This window comes from Endocarpon pusillum, assembly GCF_000464535.1.
Source record: "Endocarpon pusillum Z07020 unplaced genomic scaffold scaffold218, whole genome shotgun sequence".
Classification (NCBI taxonomy): Eukaryota; Fungi; Ascomycota; class Eurotiomycetes; order Verrucariales; family Verrucariaceae; genus Endocarpon; species Endocarpon pusillum.
In genome coordinates, this window is record NW_006916155.1 from 217,793 (window position 1) to 240,021 (window position 22,229).

A 22,229-nucleotide genomic window follows, 5' to 3' on the forward strand; every position below is an offset into this window, starting at 1 on the left:
CAAGAAATAGATATTTCAAAGAAACCACTTTACGCGTAAAACACGAGATCAACGGAGACTTTTGACCGGGTACTGTATAGAGGTTGAAAGGTTCTGCTTGGCGGACTGGGCTAAACACTGTCGCGTACTAGTTAGAGGTCCGGAAAGCATTCTTTTCGCTCAAAAGCTGAAATTACGACAACATTGCAACTGCACAGAAGAAACGTGATAGGCGAGACCGTAAAAGCCACCAGATACCTGTGTCATGACACCTTTGAGAACGCAACAAAGCTAGAAATTAACACCAAATGCAAACTCCTTTCATTCTTCAGCTCGCAAGGCGGCGTTTTGCAAAATGACCCACACTGCCCCTTGGAAATGAGATTGTATTTTTCCGCAGTTTCCGTCGGAGACCAGCACCAGAAAGGCGAAGCACAGCAAGCTCATACGTAGGATCAAACCTGCATTCATCAGAAATTACGTGAACGGCGACAGAATTTCGAGATGGCTGCTAAATTGATATGCATCATACTCGGCTGAAAGAACTTGGAGTGCCAGACCCGCTTCTTGCTCTGTCTGGTGGGAGGGGATGTACAGCTTATGCACGTTTCAGCAAGGCTTCAGTATGGTAGTACAACGTATCTACCGTCATATCTTCGCACCGAGTACAGGGATCCATATCCTTCAGTATTTCACACCTCACCAAATTTTATCGCACGATAATGTCTGTATGAATGGCAGATCCTCAAATCAGCTTGTCCATTACAGGTGACTAATTCCTTGGTTATGAATTATCAAGATTTGATTTCTTCGCCGACGTATCCGAATGGGGCAGGACTGCTTTGACATAAGGTGTGTTTTACTGTCCTATGCTCGATTGTGTTGCTACCACCCAAATGGGAGAGGCCCAATAGTCTGGGCTCTGTTTAGAAAACCTAGCTAGGTGCCAAAGATCCATATGTCAGTTGAAAAAAAGATGGTAGGTCAGTTAAAGATCATTTTACCATTACAGAACCTGTCACTCAGCATATTCACATTTCCTTCCCAACTCTGGTTTCACCCTAGGTTGTTTCAGCGTGTTTACTCTCACGAATGGTTTTGGAACTTGGCTTGGCAGTCCCGAAGACCACCACCAAAAAGCTTGAAGGGGGGCGGCTCACCCTTTGAGGCTCCTCGGAAAGGTATAAGTTGAGCCATTCTTGCACCGAAGAACCCTTTTTCATGCCCACTTTATTCTCCCTTACTCCCAGTTATTAGCCCAACAGCCGTTATACGACTCATACTGCACCAAAGAACTTGCCAACGGAGCATATCAATAATCAACGCTTTGCTCTTCATTTCTTTCTTTGAAAAAAATGTCGCCCACGCCAGGACGAGGGGCCCGTCAGGCGAGATCCAGTGATTCAGGCCCATCCCAAGCCGCAGCACCATCCCAAGCCGCAGCACCCTCCCCCGCAAGGTCGGCCAACGAGGATGAGCCCAGCAACTCGATGGCGCCACAAGCTTCTGTTAGGGACCTTGGCTTAACTGTGCTCGTGGCTCCTAAAAAACCTGCCGCCGATGTTGTCTTTATCCATGGGTTACAAGGCCATCCGAAGAAGACGTGGACGTACGAAGGAGACGAACCTAGGAGGCCTGCTGGTGATCGAAGCCAGGACAAGGAAACACAAGGGTGTTGGCCCTTCAACAAGGAGGCGCAAATCTCTCTCTTTTGGCCCCAAGTTCTGTTGCCAGCCGATCGAAAGGATGTCCGAGTCATGACTTATGGATATAATTCCTATATCACAAGGCGCGGAGGGCAAAATGTTAATAAGATGACTCTTCACGATCATGGTCGGGGATTTCTGAATACGCTGACCAGTGAACGAATCCGGTCCCGTTGCCAGGACCGGCCACTCATTTTTGTAGCTCACAGTCTTGGTGGTCTTATCGTCAAGGAAGCCCTTCGGTTATCATGGCTTGCAGCACGTCATGACAACCATAGATCCGTATACACCTCAACCTATGCGACGATTTTCTTTGGCACCCCGCATCGTGGGTCACAGGACGCCGCATGGGGTGACGCAATCAGGGCATTGCTTTCATGGACCATGATCGACACCTCATCTAGTCTATTACGAGAACTAAACCCTCAGGGTGGGGGTTCAAAGCTGGATGAGCTCTGTGATGCATTTACTGAAATGCTGCAAGACAAAGATTTCAACGTATATACCTTTGTGGAGTCTCAGGGCAAAGTGGGATGCGGATGCTTAAGCAAGCAGGCAAGTTTAATTTTTACAAAAAGTTTTTCGTGGTTACAAGCTGACAATGGGGATAGGTTGTTCTCAAAGAGTCTGCTGTGCTCCATCTCCCTCCGTGGGAACAGGTAGACTACATCAGCGCAAATCATCTGGACATGTGCAGGTTCAAAGGACGCCACGATGATGGTTATCAGAAGTTCCTGGCTGCTCTAAATGAAACGATGAAGAAGGTCCGAGCTAGGCAACGGCGAGGCCAAGGGGGTATGGGTATGTACAGAGACCCTTCTTCACCACGCAGGCTCGACATCAATGGATACTAACAAAAGCATATAGTCGCCTTCGCAATCCTCCCGGCTTTGCTAAGCCTTATCTTACGCAGGTGACCAGCTGCCTTAGTGGATGCAGACGAAATGTCGAATAGATATAGATGCCCAATGAAATACACACTTGGTTTGGAGACTAGTCCTATTTAGGCTATTTTGCGGACGTCGATACCCAATTCTACATGGTACGTTTGATGCTAGTACGGATACTAACGTTTTTCAGCAGGGGAGGTGCAAGAATAGGCCTGTAGCCGTAGTATTCCGTTCTAGTTATTACATATTTGACAGGATCAGAGTAGATATGTACAATTTTCACGGTTCGGTGAAGTCACACTGCAAACAGCGTATCATACTACCCAACACCCTCAATTGCGCTGCTTTATGCGTAGAACTCCTCGGTGACTTGAGAGAGATGAGATGAGATAGAATTCCTGCTCAGTTGATCCCCATCCACACTCCAGATATCCGTTAAATAACTAGCTCCCCAGAGAATTGCCGGTGTTCGGACGTCTGCTCCCTGGTCCTTCATTCAAGCGGATTGGGTTTCCTCCCTCCTCCTCCTCCTCCTCCTCCTACTCCTCCTCATCAACCCCTTCCTCCTATCACTCCGATGATACAAAAAGCCGCCCACGCAAACGACAATCGTCACGGGCAGCGTGATGGCCCAGAAGACCCAGAACCAGGGCGCGACGTGAAGTCTGGGTCTTGCGGAGCCGCCGTCGTCCGGGAGGGAGAAGAAGGTGGTGCTGAAGACGGTCTGCTTTTTGCGTTACACAACGGGGGAAATTGGGCCCAGGGGGAAAAGTTTTGGCTCACAGCTATGGTGGTGACGGGCAGGAACAGCAGAGTGACGCCAGCGATGGTCTTCATGGAACTGCTGTCGTTCTTCAAGACGCGGCTGTCTTGCTGGGTGACCAGATTGAATGACTGCGTAACGACGGGGATTAGTTCTTGCTCAGAGCGAGAGACGTGAGGCGGGTCCAACTCGCCAGGTTGATGATGTTCTGCATTCTGCGATCGAGGCTCGTGAGGCGGATTGAGATTGATCTGAAGAGCTCGCCCTGGTGTTGCAGGGCGCTGTGGGTCGCCTTCGGAATCGGTGCGGGGGCATTCGGGCTTTTGATTTGATAGCGCTGTTCGTGGTGTTGCAGCATGCTTTGATGGGTGGCGAGTGCGGCGTCGATGCCCTCTTTCATGAAGACGACATGCTTCGCCACGTTGTGCAAGCCGACAAAGTCCGGTGTGGCGCCGAGGTCGTTCAGCGCGTGCTGTCACTCAGCAGTTTTAGTAAGGGCTTTGTTTGGTTTAGGAACGCTTCTGCCTTCATACATATTCCATGGCTCCAAAGACCGAACTAAGCTCCCATACCAAGCCATCCATCTGGAGAAAGAGTTCGTTGAGGACAACGACAAATAGACCGTATGGATCAACCACGGCATCATGCCATTTCGCATGAGAAGCTAGGCGCTGCAAGCGACGGACCAGAGGCTTCCCAGGACCAAAGCATATCAGTGTCACTGGACCGTCAGGCCGAGACTGCTGGAGGAAGAACCCGGCTTTATTCCAGCTTTGATCAGACTGGCTCTGGGGGTTGCGCAGTGGCGAAAGGATGCGTGGGACACCGTCACCGTCTCGCTGGACATGGACGTTCTTGAACAGATAATGGAACCACGAAGCTTTGCTGTTGTCTCAGTCAGACATCCATGTCTGGGTTCGCCATGGGACGTACAATAGCTGGCACTGTCGTCTTCGCGCACGCCAAAAGAATGCGTCACGCTCTGGGTCCTCTCCGTCAGGAAACAGGGCGGTACGTTGAATTGGCGATAGAGAGAAGTCAGAACTTTCAGCGTCCGCGCGTTGGGCTCATCCAAGGGAGCAAGTCTGCCACGAGATTAGATGTGTCTTGTGATCGAACATGATATATGGTGAGCCTTGAGGCGCACATTATGCGTAAAGAAGGCTGTCGAAGACTGGGTAGCTGGTCTACCGCAATGCTTTTCAACAATGGATCGCTTGGATCAGGATTGTCTGTTGGCGTTTGGTTGGATCAGCTGTGTGAATTTTCAAGGGCTCGAAATACCTCTCGGCCACTCGAGAACGTCAACGGCCACTTCGCTGCCGCCCTCGGGCTTTTGGTTCTCAACAAGACCCTGGTACTCGTCGAGCTGGTATTGATCATCGAAAAGGTAAGCCATAGCCGCTGCACGATCATGAAGACGGGACAAGAGACGTCTCTCTGCAGGACATCGACTTGCGGTCTCGTCCAAGTTCGTGAAGGCATGTTTTCAAAGTCGTCGCCTCGTCGAGGTAGTCAATCCTCTTTGAGTAAGGGCTGCCAACACAAAAAGGGAATATCGGGCTGGCTGCGGGCGCAAACTCTAAGGCTTCTTCTGCAGCCTCATCACTCCCGATCGCTCCAGATCAAACCCAGACCCACTCAAGGCAACGGAGACATTTCTCGTATCGGATCGGATGGTGGGCTTGAAAATACTACGAGTATATCACGTTCACTTCTCGATTCAGCTGCCTCACCCATGGCGTATATGCTTCAATAGTCTACAAACAAGCCGTGTCATTCGATCACGAAATGGTGGGCTGTCACAATGTAACATAATACTAATAATAGCGGAGTCATAGGGCGTCGTGTGTGCTACGGTACCAGCAGAAGTAATGTACCACTGCGCTAGTAGGAGGCTCGTCTCTGCTCACCTCGTTACAATTTTGGAAGCTTATTTTGTCTTTGGCCATACAGAGGTCAAAACAGGACCGCTACTCCGTATTGAGAATCAAGCTTAGCCGTTACGGAAAGCTTCTGTACTAAGCCAGGGATACAGGGATACCAGAGCTGTGTTATGAATACTTAGCGTCGTGTGAATCATATCGCCGTACGGAGTATGTCCGAGCGGTGATATATTGTCCAATCACCAGGAAATATGGCGCATAATCCCTGGCAGAGGTCCCATTCAGCCTTGTCCAGCCTTGAGTATAAAAGGGGTATTGCTCCTCTCCGTAACTGAATTGCTGATTCTCAAGTTCTCACAAATGGTGCGTTGAGATCCTCTGGCGCGAGGACATGGCTGACATTCTGAGTAGGCTGACACACGACGTACTGATCCCCGCTGGGATCATGAATCTCTATCCACCCAGGTAAGACTCACTGTCATGGTTGAAGAGAAGCCGCACTTACGTAACTCTCAGACACACAATTCTCATTCCGAAGGACAGCAGCAAAGCCCTGGGTACTACCCAGGACAAATCAACCAGCACGGCCAGAGTACGCACTATGGCGGCAGCGCCCCATCGCAGCAGCAACAATTCCCAGCACACAGGCCCCACGGCGGAGGTTTCGTACCAGAGCCTCAGCAACAAGCTCCGGCACACAGGCCCCATGGCGGAGGTTTCGTACCGGAGCCTCAGCAGCAAGCTCCGGCGCACAGGCCCCATGGTGGAGGCTTCGTACCTGGACAGCACAGCCCTGTGAGTGGAAACTACAACAGCACGTCAGCAGAGCAGCAGCATGGGCAGGGTCAGGGCCAAGGTCAGGACAGGTGGCAGGTAAGGAGCTCTCCTTGGCGGCAGAATAGGATAAGCTGATTGGGACGTGATGAATAGTACATTGATGCTGCGTCGAAACAGGCGATGGGTCCATCATATGAGAGATCTTCGACATCAAAGGGACCTTCGTCGGTACAGAGGCTCAAATTCGCTTTCCGTGAATAGTATAGTGATTTGGTCCATAGGATACAATGCCCAAGCATAGTGAGCTTAAGCCTAGTGAGCTTGGGCCAAGTCAAACCGTACTTGCTCAATATGTACGTCGTCGATGTATCTCCTTTTTGTGGCTGTTGTCTGAGCTTTAACGCCTCGCTAGGTTCCCCCTCGGAAGTATCAACGGGGATATTGGAATATCTGGAACGATCGCAACATGTGGCGATGGAAGTTTCCCAACGCGTACCAGATGCCAGGCTTGAGATTTGAATCATATGAACTGATCCGGCACCGAGACGTCCTGCAACGTGTCTTAGATAGCCCTGAAGACGACCGCTATCTCAGTCCTACCGACGGTCATTTGAGCAAGCTTGTGGTCCAGGCGGTAGATGACGTTTATGACACTCGTGCAAGATCGACTTGGAGACGGACCTTCATGCGCGACGTCAGCCCCCTAATGGTACGGATAGCAAATTGGGCAATCAACTCAGTTCCATTGGACAAAGCACACTGGAGTGGAGAGGATTGGGCACTCGTCAGTGCCAAGTGGTTGCTGGCTTGCGTTTTGCTGATGGGCGTGGTACGTTCTCCCCCTTCCGCCAGCGGCTGAGTGGTACGGGTGGAATCTGATGAGGACAGATGCCTGTTCCGACTCCCGGAGAAGGCGAAATCCGGAACCGAGGCTGGTACGACCCCTTCCCCTATCGTTTCTGGGGGTATGCCAAGTATTGGCGAAATCTGCATGAGAATGAAACCAAAACTGGCAACGCAGACGAAGAGCATCGGCGTGCTCAACAGAGAATCAAAAATCAAGAAATCGGATTGGAGAAAGAGCTTTCGGAGGAAGATGGGGGACTCAATCCGGTCGACGACCGCCTCCTCCAGCCCAGATACCTTTGCTTCTTGGACACAAGTCAGACGCAGATGCCGGCCACCCCAATGAAAGTTGAGGATTGGAAAGCGCGAGAGCCATCTGCCACTCAGCCAGAATACATGTTCATTGCGTACACGGCGGAGCAGTTCCGAGGACTCAAGGATCTGCAAGCTCTCGCACAGCTGGCTGAAAGAGCAACCAGAGAGGCAGGGCTCTCGGCGTACTGGATTGGATCCAGCTGCATGCCGGATGAGCAGGAACTGGAGCAAGACGTCTATCGCATCAGCGATGTGATCCGTGGCGCCAAAGCCATGGCCATCATCGTGGGTCACCCCGTCAACAACAGAAGCGAAAACTTCTCGCCCGAAGATCTCCTTAAACAATGGGGAAGACGCATGTGGACTTTACCTGAAGCGCTTCTTAGCCCCAGAGGAAACTCTATCAAGATCTACAGCCGCGTTACCGACGAGCCGTGGGAAATCTTGAAGGCCAACTTTGCCCACATTGTCTGGCATGATGCGCCTTGGACCAGACAGCTCATGGACCACTACGAAGGTACCTTGATTCTCAGTCCTCTTGAGCTCGTCGTCCTCGCCTTGCGATGCCTCAACACTCGTGACGTCGATCGCGAGACGCACTTCCCTGGAGATCTGTCTTACGTGCTGATGGGTCTGCTGCGACGTAGGCCCCGAGCCAATCGTTTCGATTCTGCCTTTCAAGCGTTTGCCAGGCTTTCGCTTGCCAATGACAGTAACAAGCTCATAGAGCGCTTGGTCTGTATCCATCCAAAGAACCCAGACCAAACATGGTCATGTACAGAAGACGCCTGGAACGTGCAGCTATGGGATATTTATCCGACCATCCAGGTCGCAGGCGTGGGTCACGACGACACTGTGATCCTCGATGGAGCATTCGGAGCAGCAATCCGTTGGAAGTCGTTCGCGCCGGTGGCTTATGCCTCGCAAACTTCCTGGAAGCGATATACAGCAAATCTGGCACTAAGGTCAAGCTCCCTCGTCTTTCTTACCGGTACCATCCTCTTAGGGATTGGGGCTCGCGCGGGCGGTACGTTGCGAGCAGTGGGTGTGGCTTTGATGTTATTCTCGGTCGCCGTCGTCCTTGCCTCACCGTACCTGGTCCGCGTTCAGTACGGTGGGAAATTGTGGGACACTCAACCCTGGTTTTTCGGCTTCGAAGGCTACCTAGATATCGAAACCATTGAATCCCACATCTTTGGCACGTATCGCGGTCGCCTAACGTGGTCTCCTTCCAGCAGTCCTCTCTCACGCCATTACTCCAACGAATTCGGTGAATGCATTGGCTTGGATCCGACGAGTGATGTCGAGGTGCGCCGCCTTGTGGAGGAAGCAAGAACAGCAGCATATGGGAAGCAGAAGATCTTTACCTTGGTCGACACTTTTACTTTGCAGGTAACTCTGTTTTCTGCTGTGCGGCCGCCGATCACTGCGCTGTTGTGTGGGAGTGAGGGAGGCATGCAGCGTGCTATTATGTGCTCGTACGATGCAAAGACGCAGACGCTGTATCGCGAGAGCGTGCTACGAATGGAGACACTTGTTCTCGAGAGGATGTCTCGAGTCGGTCGGGTTCGCTTTGGTTTCCGCCGGCCTCTTCCGCGCACACAGGAATCCGCATGAGAGAAGCCTGCTCTAAATGACTGGCTGATTTGAAAGGTTTCTTAGGGCACTCTATCAGCTGTCGTAGAGCTAGGTCAAACTTTTTTTAAAGGTATGTATCCTTGTAATGATAGTATTAGGGATAGGTCGATTTCTGCTAGAATAATACGAATATTTATCGTCTAAATTATCAGCAACTTGAGAGGAGAAGATGATACCGCTCTGATCAATCCGGAATGTTATCTGCCACGGTCTTACTGATAATGTCAGACACCAACAGAGCGGGTCCGTAGCGTTGAAGGTTGACGATGGTTGACGATGGTTGACGTTGCTGTGCAACCACAGCATTTGTTAGGTGCTGGGGGGGGGGAAGGCGGAGCGCTGAGCCTGTCAGCCGCACCAACACCCGAGACCTAACAAATGCTCCCTAGGAATCTAGATGCAAAGTTCGGATGGAAGAACTCCGCAGGCGCCAAGGCCCAATGCGCCCCACACCGTCTGGATTATTGGCCCTCCTCATTTTGACCAAAATACAATGAGTCGATCAAAGTCTGCATCAGTCAATTCATCAATTTCTTGCTTAAGATTCGGATTTCCTGCGAGGCCCTGGTACATATTCAGTGCCCGTTTCAAGTGCTCTTGTGCGTCCGTCCCCATTTTCTCCAATAATTTCCCTTTCTTGTATAGAGCCCGGGCGTTTTCGGGGCGGAAGTGCTTGCGACCACTATAGATTTTGAGTGCTTGATCAAGCAAGGACCTGGTTTGTTCATCAACATCCTGCCAAGGCGACGGAGGATACTCAAGGGAAGAGAAAGGCGTGTCATACATTGCTGCGTCACATTGACCAAGTCGAGCGTAATGATCAGAGACTTTGACACATAAGTCTCCAGTTCGGTGATGGTTTATTCCTATGGTTGACTTGTATTGCTGCAAACCTCTCAGGTGAAACTCGAGGCTCTCGTCTAAGCGACCCTGGGATGCTTTCACGTTTCCATAAGCGTGGAGTAGCTTTCCGGTCCTGCGACTTATCAGCGAGAAACCTTTTGGTGATTTAGAAACCGTTAGCGGACTTGTTTCCTTTGATTGCTTACATGAATGACTCCCGGTCGTTGATTCCGTATGCAGCCTCGCGTATTGCAAGGATATCATGCAGAGTCTGTTCTGCTTCTGCCAGACGCCCTTGAAGCCAGTACGAGAAGCCGAGATTGATGACTGGGAAAGAACAATCCACGGGCTTATAGTCCTCGAGCTGTTTCAGCGTATCAATTGAACGGATAAAGCACCCTTCCGCTAAGGTCCATTCCTCATTCATCATATAAGCGTTGCCGAGTTCGTTCCACGACACAGCCAATCGCATGTCCTGAGTTTGAGGGTGCCCGTCGGCGAAGGCCATCATCGTGGTGTTGAAGTTTTGAAAATGCAAGAGCGCGGCTTCTGGCTGATTTGTTTCTGTGGCAACACATCCGAGATCATGGCTGATTTCCGCCGACAAACTCTTGATGGATCTGAGCATAGAAACATCCTGACTACCAAGCTCTTTGAGTAGTCCCTCTAGAGAGGTGCATATTGATCCAGCAGTGTCTGAATAAAGCGTAGATTCGAGAGAATTTCCACGTTGCTGGTTGAACCTTTGTGTCCAGAGTCAAAAGCTTTCATGGTACCAAACTGAGGCATTACTTACCGACCTGCATCAGCTAGGAGCATGGGAAACTGCAAGCTGGCTTCCGAAACTCTCTGGGCCGGCTTTAGACGTGATGAGAATCTGTGTAACTGGATAATATGGGGAAACAGCTGGGCACACTTCGCCCATCTCGAAATACCATGTCCAAAACTGAAGTTTTCAAATGGCCAAACCGAGGAGACGAGATCAACGGCCAAAGAGAATACAACCTCAAATCTGTCTGCTGTCATTTTTGATCTTGCTCCATCTTGGACAAGCCGATGCACCATAATTCGGTTGGCACTCCGGTCCCTGGCTATTAGCGAAGATTGCAAGAGCTGTGTGCGTGCTTCTTGATACGCGGCTTCTGTCTGTGGATAGCCTTCAGCGGCGACTTTGGACAGCGTGCTTTGTAGGATGTGTTCGGAAATGTCGTCTGGATCTAGAAGAGACAGGACGTCCAGCAGAATCGCACCATTCTTGTTCAATTTTTCAAGAGCCCAGACGGTATCCAGAGTGTGCTGGTACCCGCTGCGAACCTTCGTATTGCCGACTTGCAGCTTGAAAAACTTGGACCGCGTATCCTCTTCTTCAAAGACGCTAAGAAACTCTGAAAACGAGAGCTCTCGACGTTCTATTACCCCTGCCATTTGTGTTAGTGCAAGAGGGAAACCCCCAAGCCTTTCCGCAACTGCACTACCAGAAATTTTCTCTGCCTCCTCTCCTTCACGGCGCGTGAGTTTGAGAAGAAATCTAGTTGCTTCATCCGTCGTAAAAGGTGGTAGGATAACCCCAGAATTGTCGGAATAGATATAAGTCTTTGTGAGTGGATCCCTACTTGTGATCAAAAGCGCCCCCGCCCCTGAGTAGTCAAAAGGCCAATAATCATCCAAGATATCTGGATCATCTACATTGTCAAAGATAAGGAGCCATGAGGCTAGTCTGGGTTCATTCTCCTGCTGCTTGAATGTTTTGAGGGGATTTGCAAGCCATCCTTTCACCAAGTCTCGCACCACAACGGGATCTTGAGCATCTGCCGAGTCTTCCAGCACCAGTCCTAGTTTTGTAGCAATATTGGTATATCCTTGGGACAGCTTCAAGAACTCATCGGCTTGCACCCAGAAGATTGCGTTGTAATGATCTTTGGAAGTATGCACGAATTCAGTGGCAACTTGTGTTTTGCCAATGCCGCCAGGTCCACACAAAGCAAACATACTCAGATGTGGATCATTAGTTTCCTGGCGTGTCTCATCTTCTGATTCGGGCAAGAGTGCTTTTCTCATTGCCTGCAGCACCATATCACGACCAAAAAAGGCACGATTTCGACTCTGGGGAGGCATAATATAGCATGGTAAATGCAGATCATTCCTGTCGGTGGAAAAGTCGGTAACAAGGGGTATCATCTCGAAACTCAATGATGTAGAACCACTGGTGGCGTTGTTGGTGGTCTGCTGGGTCCAATCTTTGTCATTGGGGAACAAGATTAGCCATCATGTGCCTCCTGAGCCCAGTGAAGAGACCTACCCTCTCTCTGACTGAGCGGCAAAGTAGGGCTCTCTGAACGTACGGTCTGTGAATCAAGAGCAGGTGGTACGATATCTGAACGTGTTAAAGGAGGCAACAGCCGCAGAATGTTGAGACCCCTTGCTCACATTCTTCAGATCCTCTACGTATACGGGCTAAGGCCTCATTCGCAGCCGAGGCGAGAAAAGAACTAATCTCGTCAAGGGGTTGGCTTCCATTTTTGATGCAGCACATTTTACTGTGATCCGCTTCAATTCCAACGGTTTTTTCAAGCCTGACGTTTGTCTTAGCAAGTTCCGACCCCACCAGCTGTATCACCTAAGGATTAGCATCCCGTCTGTGTGACTTCACTGAAATATCAAGACTTACGATGGTTTTGCTGGACAAATAACCTCCGAGTCTAGTTTCACAGAGCTCGAAGACCGAAAGAACAGGAACCAGATCAAAGGCTTGTTCGAATGATAAAGATACTCTTGCTAGTCTTCTTGCAATTTCTGAAGAAATAGGAAGTTTAGCTTTCTTGGATCTCGAATGAAGTCGCAGGATCGTGCCTGCATTCTGCCAGCTGTTTGGATTCTCTGATTGGGAATGAGGTGTTCCAAGAAAAACTGCCCCAGCAATAGTGCGCCAAAGTCGTCGAAATTCAGTTGCTTGTTGGTGTACCAAGCTCATAGCCTACTTCAGTAAGATCGAGTGCTTTTCTTGAGGGCTTGGGGCTGGTTTGAGATATACCTCTTTCACAACTATCCCACCGAGACTATGCGCTATGAAGCAGATCGGTCTATCCGCTAACTACGATGCCTAGTTCAGTGGATATTTGCCCTCAAGATGGGTTCTTCTTGCCTTGTCATCTTCTCCTAAATTGATCAGTTCGTCAAGTAACTCTGCACCTTGGTCAAACAGCGCCTTCCACGAAAAGTCATCGTCGGCTCGCAGATTATGCTCGAAGCAGTAGATTGCAATATCAGGCGCAGAGGTTAGCGGGATCGAGCTCAACCATATTCCTCCGTCGCCATTTTTCCAACTCTGCAGTGGTGCGGTGCCAACTCCAGGAACAATGATGAAGCTACAAGTAATGGACGGCCACAAATCAGAGCGATCGACTTAGAATTTCAAGTATAGGAACATAAAGTGAAGGTCACATACATTGTTGTGACTTCCACTCCACGATACACCTCACGAAGCTCTGTGCGTGGGTCATTTGCCTTGGCTACGGGCGACATTGTTAAACCACCCCAATGGTTGAGGAAAGGCTGGAGTACGCTGGGCGGAAGTAAAATGATGATGAGAGATTCAACATTACCCCGCACTAGACACTCTCCCGCCTCAACACCTAGTACTCTAGATCAACGCCGCGATTTTGTTACTCCCATGGCCCATCTTCAACCACAACCTACGGCCACATATCAAAAGCTATTAGTTTGAAGTTAAGTGTAACATTGATGGCCCTTGTGTAACTGAATGGGCAATATTTCCTTATTCAGAAGTGTTCCCGTGAGCTTAAATGAATTAAAGTACCATTTTACCGGGCAGAAGTATTCATAGCTCAGCGCTAGTATTTGTGGCCTGATACTACGGTAGGAGCATAAGTATTGTAGGTTTACGCTAGTAGTATCTAGTACTCAGTATCACGTCATCATCAATTTCTCCACATCCCTGAGAGCCCGGTTGATCAAGCGTGGAGACCATTGGTTGATCAAGCTCACGTGATGTAGCCTGTCCTTGTTTTGGATCTTGGCAAGATGTATAACGGCTGTCTTGATACAAAAATACTAGCGTAAACCTACAACACTTATGCCTGCTACCGTAGTACATATTGCTTTCATCACCGCTGAGCCAAATACTTAATAGCGGTTTTTTCATGGCGAATTGTATGGTCAAAAGCGAGTTAAGCTTCTCCAAAGTGGATGCTGTGATAGTTGTGGCGCCGTAAATGAAACTAGCTCCTACTAGCACCATGCTCTGGGTACTTCTGCCCCCTACGGAGTACCGTACGTAGTAGTAGAAAGTTTTGCTGCAGTCTTTTACGCCTAATTAACGCTTGTTTCTTCTTAAACCTCGTACAAAGCGACCAACAGCCCTTCCTGCACAGTTTCACATCCTTTTACGCCCAAATAGTACTCATTTGCCTCCATGGTTGCATGCCGGTACTTTTCCTGGCTCTCATTACGGCCGCGATAGCATCCTCACAACAGCACAAGAAATCGATATTATTCTCTCTACTCATATCTTAGATTTTTCTGGAAGGACGGAATTATAACTTAGCTGTGTATCCCAACCGCCCTAAACAGCCTATACCAACAAGTAACGACACAACGGTTCTAGTTTCTAGTCCTATTTAAGGGCATCGAACACACCATAACTGTCTCTTGCCATCCCAGATGCAACGGGCCAGATTCTCGCCGCGGTCGTCAATCTCAATGCATGATGGTCACACTCATAGGCAGAGCAAATCCGTCTCATGTGCAGCGCAATCTCTTCCTACCCTCCGTTGGCCTGAAGCGCATGGCCCTCCTGGCAGGCTTCCTCAAGAATTCGGCGTACCAGCGAGCTTCGTACTAAGTTTTCCTTCTGAACCACAAATTCATTTGGCCGGGGCGTAGTGACTGTTTGATAAATGCAGGGACATCCCACTTGAAGAAAATAAATGACAAAAAGAGCATAGGAGCAGACACCGCAAACCATACCCAGACACCAAGAGATGTGCTTGTTCCGAACTGGCGAAAATTCATTCCAAAGAAGGATGAAGTGAAAGACAATGGGACATAAAAAAAAGCTAGCAATGTCACCTTGCTTATCTTTTCAGCTTGAACTATTGCCCTCTTCGACTCTTCGATGTTGGCATTATTCATGATGACACCCGTCGCTGAAAGACAACGGTGTGACAAATCCTCGGCTTTGTTAAGTAGATACTCGAAGTCTCTCAAGAGTGCATCATTTGCTTCATTGGCTTTCTTACCAAGTTCTGATTCAATTGACGCGTGTGGCAATTGAGAACCTCCCCTGCACTTAATTGTCTCGATGTTCTCCTTCAATCGCTGCACTTGCTCCCGAAGTAAGTCCTGGTTATACAACAGATTTGATAATGATGGGGTTTCTTCGGCGAGTGTTGCGCAGCTAGTGTCTCGGTTCAGTTTTTCATCTATCAGGTTTAGAAACTGAAGTTTAGAGGAAGCCGAGAAGTCGAAAAGCTCATGTAGTGCGTAGAATGGATCAATCTTCATGAGATCTGTATTCAAAAATTTACCGTAGTCTTTTGGAAGTAATGGAGCAACTTGAGGAAGATCTCCATATTCTTCTTGTGGTAGGGAATACTTCTTCGATCTTAATGCCAGTCCTGGGCGATGTCGTATTGTTGGTACAAGGGTGGTCTTCAAATAAGATCTCCGCCTTCGCCCTACGCGCTCTTCTTTTGTAAGCCACGGACCCCAAAGACTTTCCGATAGGTCCTTGCCGGCATCCGAGCAGATCAGTGCTATTGAGGTATTAGCCTATGTTTGAAAAGCTCAAAAGCTGGGAATTCAACCTACCGATCCACTGGTTATCGAACTTCTTCAAGGAGATCGATATCTCTTGCTCTATAGAGAAGTGGCTTCCGTCATGGACTGAATATCGTCTAACAATGGAGTCCCCAGTCTTGACATCTCCTCCAACGTTGCATTTCAGATTATGCATGTATGCTTTCAGCTCCTTCCGTCCATCAGCACGTAATCGATCTATATGAATCTGTGAGTTTTCCTCTGAATGGCGAGACCCAAGTGTTATGAAACTGAGGGTGATGATGTTCTCAGCAGCCGAAGGCAGAGACGGGGTCAAAAAGTAAGATTTTCTTGACAAAAATTCAAGGTGCCGCCGAAAATGCTCGGGGTCGATACGGCATATTGACCCAATCGTAGTCAGCCATTCCGACGACGGGTATCCTCCAAAGAAAAGTAGATACAAATTGTCCTGGCCCGGGCTGCGTGACCGTAAAAGTTGGGATAAATGCGCCGGTACATCAACAGTATTTATCTCTCTGTTTGTGCTACCAGCTGCGGTATTATTTACGGGATTGATTGATGTGTTCGTTGTACTCTGCAAGGTGTACAATGTCGCGAAAGGTCGTAAAAGATGGCCATGATAGTGAGGAACCACATTGTCAAGAGGGCTTGGCCGTTGCAAAAAGAGGTCTAAATCTTCGAAGTGCTGTCCCGGGTACGAAGATTGTTTAGGTGTCTGTTTTGCATGGAATGAAACTGTGTCTCTGTACTGCTGAGTTGTGACTAAAACTCTGTTACAACCTGATGCACCTTGACCATGTACGGAACTTACGTTTCGTGATTTCCCTAGCGGAATAGGATGAAGTGGATGGCGCAAGGGAAGGCAATGAATTGGGTAGCGTTTGTGCCGACATTGTTGAGCAGTCTCAAAACCAACAACACAGAAGTCAAAGTAAGGAGGAAATCAATTTACAACGCAGACCAAGTCCGTGAATTATGTGGATAATATAGGCAACACCAAATACATTTTTGCCCAAGGCTGCCTTCAAAAACGCCACGCACCGCAGCTTTCTAAGTACATAGTAAGGTGTCGAAAAGGATGACGAAACGGCTCTGTTCTCTCTCAAAAAGGGGCGCAGCGCACACAGTGAAATTGCAGTAAAAATTGACCAATCAAAAGCAGGCGAAACGCGTAGGTTTCGCGTAGAAAATCCAACCAATGAGCGCTCATGCCGTTCGACATAAGGCATATCACGTCCTTGATCACCCAGTTCATCGTTTATTTTTCATCTTTTGCCGCCTTAGGGCTTGTTACTACTAACTACATCGATAATTATCACAGCCTCCACAACCAATGCCAAGACACTCACTCACTTTGCATCTCCCTTCAGCAATTGGAAAGCTGGCAGCCTTTGGAACCTCTTGTTACGGCAGTAGGCAGGTTAGCCAAACACACTCAGACTAGCATCTGGACAGGCGCAACCCCTGTGAAGACTACAGACTTGATCACCATAAACACTGTGATCTCTGTGATCACTCTACGTTATGACTTAAGATCAAAGCTCGGCAATTTGAGCGTTGGTGTACTATGGAGGTTTCGATGACAATCAAACTGGTCAACAGAGCCCTGCTGTATGAGGGTTGACTTTCCTGGGAGCTCTAGTGTAGCCTTCTAATAGTTGAATTCTCTATTCCTCGTGTCCATAATGAGAGTTATGCTCAACGTGGTCTGATTTAACTGTTGTTCTAGCCTGGAATGGTGTCCGCTATGTGCATGATACCTTGACTGTACAAGATGGTGGGCGCATCCTTTGTTCTCTCCCGGACAATGCGATGCAACTTATGCCATGCAGCTTATCTCACGACTCCTCAGAGAGGTGCTCCTCTCGCGCCCGAGATCTCCCTTCTCGTCAACCAGAAACGGTATCTCACACGCCCACGCTCTCCTTATTGCATGCTACTTTCTTGCTCAACTTTCCACCCATCTCTGGCAAAGAAGTTGCCCGCGTTCCCATCAAACACCATGGCTTCGCCTTTCTTGAAACCAAAGATTTGCGCCCGAGGTTGTGATTCGCGTGGAGCGGGCCAGATGGCTTTCCAGGGCTGGCGCTTCTCAGGCGCAGGAGCAACCTGCTCAACAGTTGAGAGGGAAGTCATTCGCGAAGAAGAAGAAGACATGTTTCTTCGGTCGGACTATTCGAGGTATCTGCTGATATCTGAGTAGCTGGCCAAACGTATGGGCAAAACCCAAGTCGCCGCACAGTTCGTGGCAACACATCGAAATGAATTTGATGCGATATTCTGGGTTCACGCAGACGACGTGTCCAAGCTTTCACAAGACTTCAAGACCATTGCAATCAATTTGGGGCTCATCTCAGAAGACTCGGTGGATGCTAACGACCTTGTCTTCATCAGGGAAATAGTCAAAAGATGGCTAGTTACGCCGTTGAAAGACTTGTCAGATGATCCCAAAGGTGAGCCTACCAAGGCCACCTGGCTGCTCGTATTTGATGGCGTTGAAGACCCAGATGTTTTGAATGACTTCTGGCCGTATGATGGCCCAGGATCCGTACCCATTACCAGTCGCAGTCCTTTCTCGTGGACAACGTCATTACCGCTCAAACCATTCACTTCAGACGAGGCCACGGAATTTTTGCTAAAGATCACTCGAAGAGAAGCGTCAGAAGAAGCGCGAAAGGAGGTGATAGAGATAATACGACGACTAGGCTGCATCCCTCTCGCACTATCCCAGATGGCCGGAGTCATACTGCACAAGCAACTTTCCTTTAGTGAATTTCTCGATTCCTACAACGAAAGGCGAAGCCAGCAAGAACTTCTACAACTCTCAGCTGGCGAGTTGATAAGCAGATCATCGGACTATGAGCACACACTCGCCTCTGTGTGGGCCTTCGACAATTTATCGCATGGACAGGGGCTCCTGAATGTTATATCAATGCTCGATCCCGACGGCATTCTTGAGAGTATCCTCACCACAAAGCCCGGAACTATAGACTTGCCATCTTTCCCGCAGTCTTTGGAGGATTACCTATTAGCAAGAAACGAGCTCCTTACATGCTCCCTCGTGAGGGGTAACTCGTCAGAACGAAAACTCTCCATACATAGGCTAGTTCAAGACGTTGCAAGGGCGAGGATGACCCAAGCAGAGTTTCGCGCAAATTTCATGACCTGCGTCAAGTTGATATCATCCATGTGGCCATTTGAACCCTTCGCATGGCGCCGTTCAATTGCTAGGTGGACAATGTGTGAAGACTTGGTTCCGCACGTGTTTCGGCTGAAAGATCTCTTCCCTCAAGTGGCTCCGTCGCCCGCCTTCTCGGATGATGACTATCGATTTGCAAAACTACTCACCGATGCTGGCTGGTACGTGATCTCATGGCGATAACTTCCCCAGATGCTAATAGCCCTTCAGGTACAATCATGAACGAGGTAGATCATCAGATTCAGACTTATTCAACAGTATGGCCAAGGACATTTGTGAATCGCTGAAGGCTCGATTATACGAGCAACCTGAGGCAATGTCGTCAAAAGCCGCCATCCACAAACAGCTCGACTCGATATTGGCGGAAATCCAGCATAACAGAGGTTGCATTGCAACTGAGACCAATGCACCATATGATGCCTTGGCTTACCACAAGGAATTCAATGCCATGATGGTGCGGGACATGGGCACCGACGTCCCTTCCAACGATATGCGGCTCGCCATATCCTGGAACGAACTTGGCAATGCGTACATGCTCAACAGTGAGTGGTCGAAGGGCGAGGAATGTTTTCAAAGTCAATTACCGTAATGCGAGATATTGAAGGATTCGAGAAAGTGTCGATATCTCTCCCACTGGCCAATCTGGGACTAGCATATTGGCTGCAAGGAAGGCATGAAGAGGCGAATGATATCCTGGTTGAGGGTCTGAAAGACCGCGTGGATCGTTATGGGCCCGACGATCGCATTTCGTTTGTGTAGGAGAACTTGAAAGACGTTTTGTGGAATTTGCGCTTACTTATCTTTGCACAGAACTGGCCGATTTCTCCACGCTCTTGGGAACGTCAAGGCTAGTCAAAAGGCGATGAACGACAGTCTGGCCTATCATCACAAGGCTTTGTTGCACTATAAGTCCACACTTGGTAACAATCATCACCGCACAGCCGACACCTTCGTCAAAGTTGCAGAGCACCACATGCGTCTCCGTCAGAATGAGACAGCAATGTAAGTTCACAACCCTCGTGCCCAAAATTCCTTCCTCGAAAAATCTCGCCCCATAATTCATGCTTCTTTTTGCCACTTTACACACTGCATCAACATTTAATTCTGACTCCGCTAAAATCTGCACCCACCATAGGGCGCTCCTCGACCACGCCCTCCAAGCCTACTCCAGCTCCAGCAGCTCGCATGCATACCTCCCCGAGAAAGCGCGTGCTTCGTTCAAACGATCCTGCACCCTGCGTTCCCTCGGTCGGATCGATGAAGCCGATGCCGAACTGCAGATATCCTTCGAGGATTACAAGAAGCTTCTTGGCAGAAAGTTGCGAAGGAGTGGTGGCGATGATGGTGGGTCCAATGGAACGGACATCCCCACTGCAGCAGGAGTTTCTCCCCGCCAGCGGAAGGAGGATCTGACAGATCAGGATTTTGATGACATGATCGTATTTTGGTCGAAATGATTGCGATCCCATCCCCGAGAGGGAGGAGGGGTTGGTTCTTTTGTAAGCATTTCCCAATTCCGAATATCCAAGACCCAAAAAATATCTTGCTGGATGAACATTTCTATGAAAATCTGGCAAGAAGGCGATATATGAGAGATCTCACGAGAACCGCGCGATTTCATGGACATCCACCCCTTTCCTCATCAAATATTTCATAGTAACTTAGTTAGAGAGCAAGCGCCCTTTGAAGAGAAAAGCACAAGAACCGGATTTTACATCCAATCTATGGACAATATCCCCTCAACTAACCTACTTACCTTGATCACATATCTCCCGTCAGCCATTGTTCAGCGGTCACTCCATCCGCCCCCAGACTGGCTGCCTGTATGCCTGCCTGCTTGCCTCACATGGAGCAGAGAATCCAACATCCCCCATTCCCACAACCGCCATGAGCCTACCTTTTTTTTAAAAAAATAAAAATAGAACAACTTAGACACTCGCATAGATGGTGAGAGAGAAGACATTCCCGCATTCCGTGCAAGTAAAACCATCAGCGATGTAAATTGATTCAAAAACCTGATTCGACTCTTTTGCAAGCCTCCGGCCGCTTAGGTACTTACTAGGGTTGCTGTACGCGATGCCTGCTGCTGCTGCTGCTGCCGCCGCTGCTGCCGCAAGATGGAGGTTCCAGCCCTAAACTCATAACTACCAGGAAAGAGTAAGGTAGGTTTGGTATGGTTCTATGATGGGTATCTGATACACTGAGTATCTTCGTGAGGCTATGTGATTCCGGGTACTGTATAACTAGCTTGAGTTGAGCTCTATCTCGTTTGCTTAGGAAATTTTATGTCTAAGTTAGGGCTCACTTTTTCGGCGCGCGGCACCAAGTAAGTACTGTACAGTTAGTAGGCCACACACGACTCTAACATCACTCTACCACCACCCCAGCGTCCAGTCTGATTAGTTACCTCCCCAACCTCCTCAGCTACACAGATCCCAATCCACCCAACCCTCCCACCCCTCTGCCCTCCCACCTTCCCGCCCCGTCTTCATCCTCATCCTCATCCTCATCCCATCCTCCCCAACCCGCAAGCCCCATGGCCTGCCTGAACCGCTCATTAGCAGCCCAATCCGGCCCCAGATTCACCGCTCGACATTCGCGCTGCTGACACCGGCTCGGCAAGACGTCTCCCCAGTGGAGGGGGAACAGGCATTTCCCGCATCGCGTCTGTGCTTCTGAATCGGTGGCGAACAGGGCTTGAGAGGCGGGGATGACGTAGACTTCCTCGTCCTTCTCCTCTGGTTGCTTGTTTTCGGCGCGCTCAATGGCGGTGAAGGAGGCGTAGCAGTGGTAGGGGAAGCTTGGGTTGAAATCAGCGGAAAAGGAGGCGTAACAGTGGTCGGGGAAGGTTGGACAGAGATCCGCGGGGTATTCGTTGTAAGGAAAGGTTGGGGAGTGGGTTCTTGTTGGGCTTCGGCCGCGGGTGGTGGGGAGACCTTGAAGAGCACAGGCGTAGGTGGCTTCTCTCTCGGCGGTGCGAAGGGCTTGGAGAGCTGCTGATGCTTCGAGTGGATGGCGGTAGGCGGCGTTGATTGGTGGGCGGTGAGGGTGAGGGGGTGGTGCGAAGAGGATGGATGGGTCGCCCGACGTGGGTTGGGGAGGCTGTGGAGCTCGTGTGTATTCGTCTTCTTGTTCTGGTAGATTGCCGTTTGCGAGGAAAAGCATGAGATTGTGGTTCTTGTCTTGATCGAAATCCGAAGAAGGTGTATCCGCTGTTGACAGCAGTGCATCTAAGCAAGATACAGATGTGGGTGGTGGGTGCAAGTTGAATTGCTGGCTGGATACAGACATGACTGTATCTGATCGAAGGATCTAATTGAGGTATCTGGAGCAACGAGAAAGAAAGGCTTTGGGATTTGAAGCACAGAAATATCAACGTCATATGACAATATTCCATGAAGGACGGAATATGAAATTGTGACTTTTGGTGACTAGCTCTGTGAGAGAACATGCTTGTGAGCAGCCAGTGAATCGGGCGGAATGAACAAGTGAACATCATCTTCGCGGGCCGTCTTTGTCCTGTGAGTGGCTTGTCACCTCTGTATGCGGCCCATGAGGAACCGCTGAATGAGCTGTGGGAACATGAAG

The 22,229-nt window shown here is 49.4% G+C and overlaps 6 protein-coding genes across 6 annotated transcripts; 3 read left to right on the plus strand and 3 right to left on the minus strand.

The window, feature by feature from the left end:
* Nucleotides 1-1,334: 1,334 nt before the first annotated feature.
* EPUS_04282 (uncharacterized protein) lies at nt 1,335-2,602 on the plus strand (the record flags this gene model as incomplete). Its single annotated transcript, XM_007803378.1, has 3 exons — nt 1,335-2,183; nt 2,297-2,486; nt 2,553-2,602. 3 exons carry the CDS (start codon nt 1,335-1,337, stop codon nt 2,600-2,602), a joined length of 1,089 nt encoding a protein of 362 aa, XP_007801569.1.
* An 884-nt stretch (nt 2,603-3,486) lies between these two features.
* EPUS_04283 (uncharacterized protein) lies at nt 3,487-4,737 on the minus strand (the record flags this gene model as incomplete). The annotated part of the gene is made up of 5 exons (XM_007803379.1): nt 3,487-3,810; nt 3,872-4,218; nt 4,272-4,423; nt 4,486-4,570; nt 4,623-4,737. 5 exons carry the CDS (start codon nt 4,735-4,737, stop codon nt 3,487-3,489), a joined length of 1,023 nt encoding a protein of 340 aa, XP_007801570.1.
* A 967-nt stretch (nt 4,738-5,704) lies between these two features.
* Nucleotides 5,705-8,779, plus strand: EPUS_04284 (uncharacterized protein; the record flags this gene model as incomplete). The annotated part of the gene is made up of 5 exons (XM_007803380.1): nt 5,705-6,097; nt 6,155-6,229; nt 6,283-6,354; nt 6,414-6,830; nt 6,890-8,779. The coding sequence occupies 5 exons, from the start codon at nt 5,705-5,707 to the stop codon at nt 8,777-8,779; spliced, it is 2,847 nt and encodes a 948-aa protein (XP_007801571.1).
* A 495-nt stretch (nt 8,780-9,274) lies between these two features.
* EPUS_04285 (uncharacterized protein) lies at nt 9,275-12,176 on the minus strand (the record flags this gene model as incomplete). The annotated part of the gene is made up of 5 exons (XM_007803381.1): nt 9,275-9,776; nt 9,850-10,386; nt 10,440-11,880; nt 11,943-12,017; nt 12,071-12,176. The coding sequence occupies 5 exons, from the start codon at nt 12,174-12,176 to the stop codon at nt 9,275-9,277; spliced, it is 2,661 nt and encodes an 886-aa protein (XP_007801572.1).
* A 5,268-nt stretch (nt 12,177-17,444) lies between these two features.
* On the plus strand, nt 17,445-20,098 carry EPUS_04286 (uncharacterized protein; the record flags this gene model as incomplete). Its single annotated transcript, XM_007803382.1, has 6 exons — nt 17,445-17,573; nt 17,646-18,802; nt 18,852-19,183; nt 19,246-19,396; nt 19,452-19,643; nt 19,777-20,098. The coding sequence occupies 6 exons, from the start codon at nt 17,445-17,447 to the stop codon at nt 20,096-20,098; spliced, it is 2,283 nt and encodes a 760-aa protein (XP_007801573.1).
* A 967-nt stretch (nt 20,099-21,065) lies between these two features.
* Nucleotides 21,066-21,932, minus strand: EPUS_04287 (uncharacterized protein; the record flags this gene model as incomplete). The annotated part of the gene is made up of 1 exon (XM_007803383.1): nt 21,066-21,932. The coding sequence occupies one exon, from the start codon at nt 21,930-21,932 to the stop codon at nt 21,066-21,068; it is 867 nt and encodes a 288-aa protein (XP_007801574.1).
* Between the last annotated feature and the right edge of the window lie 297 nt (nt 21,933-22,229).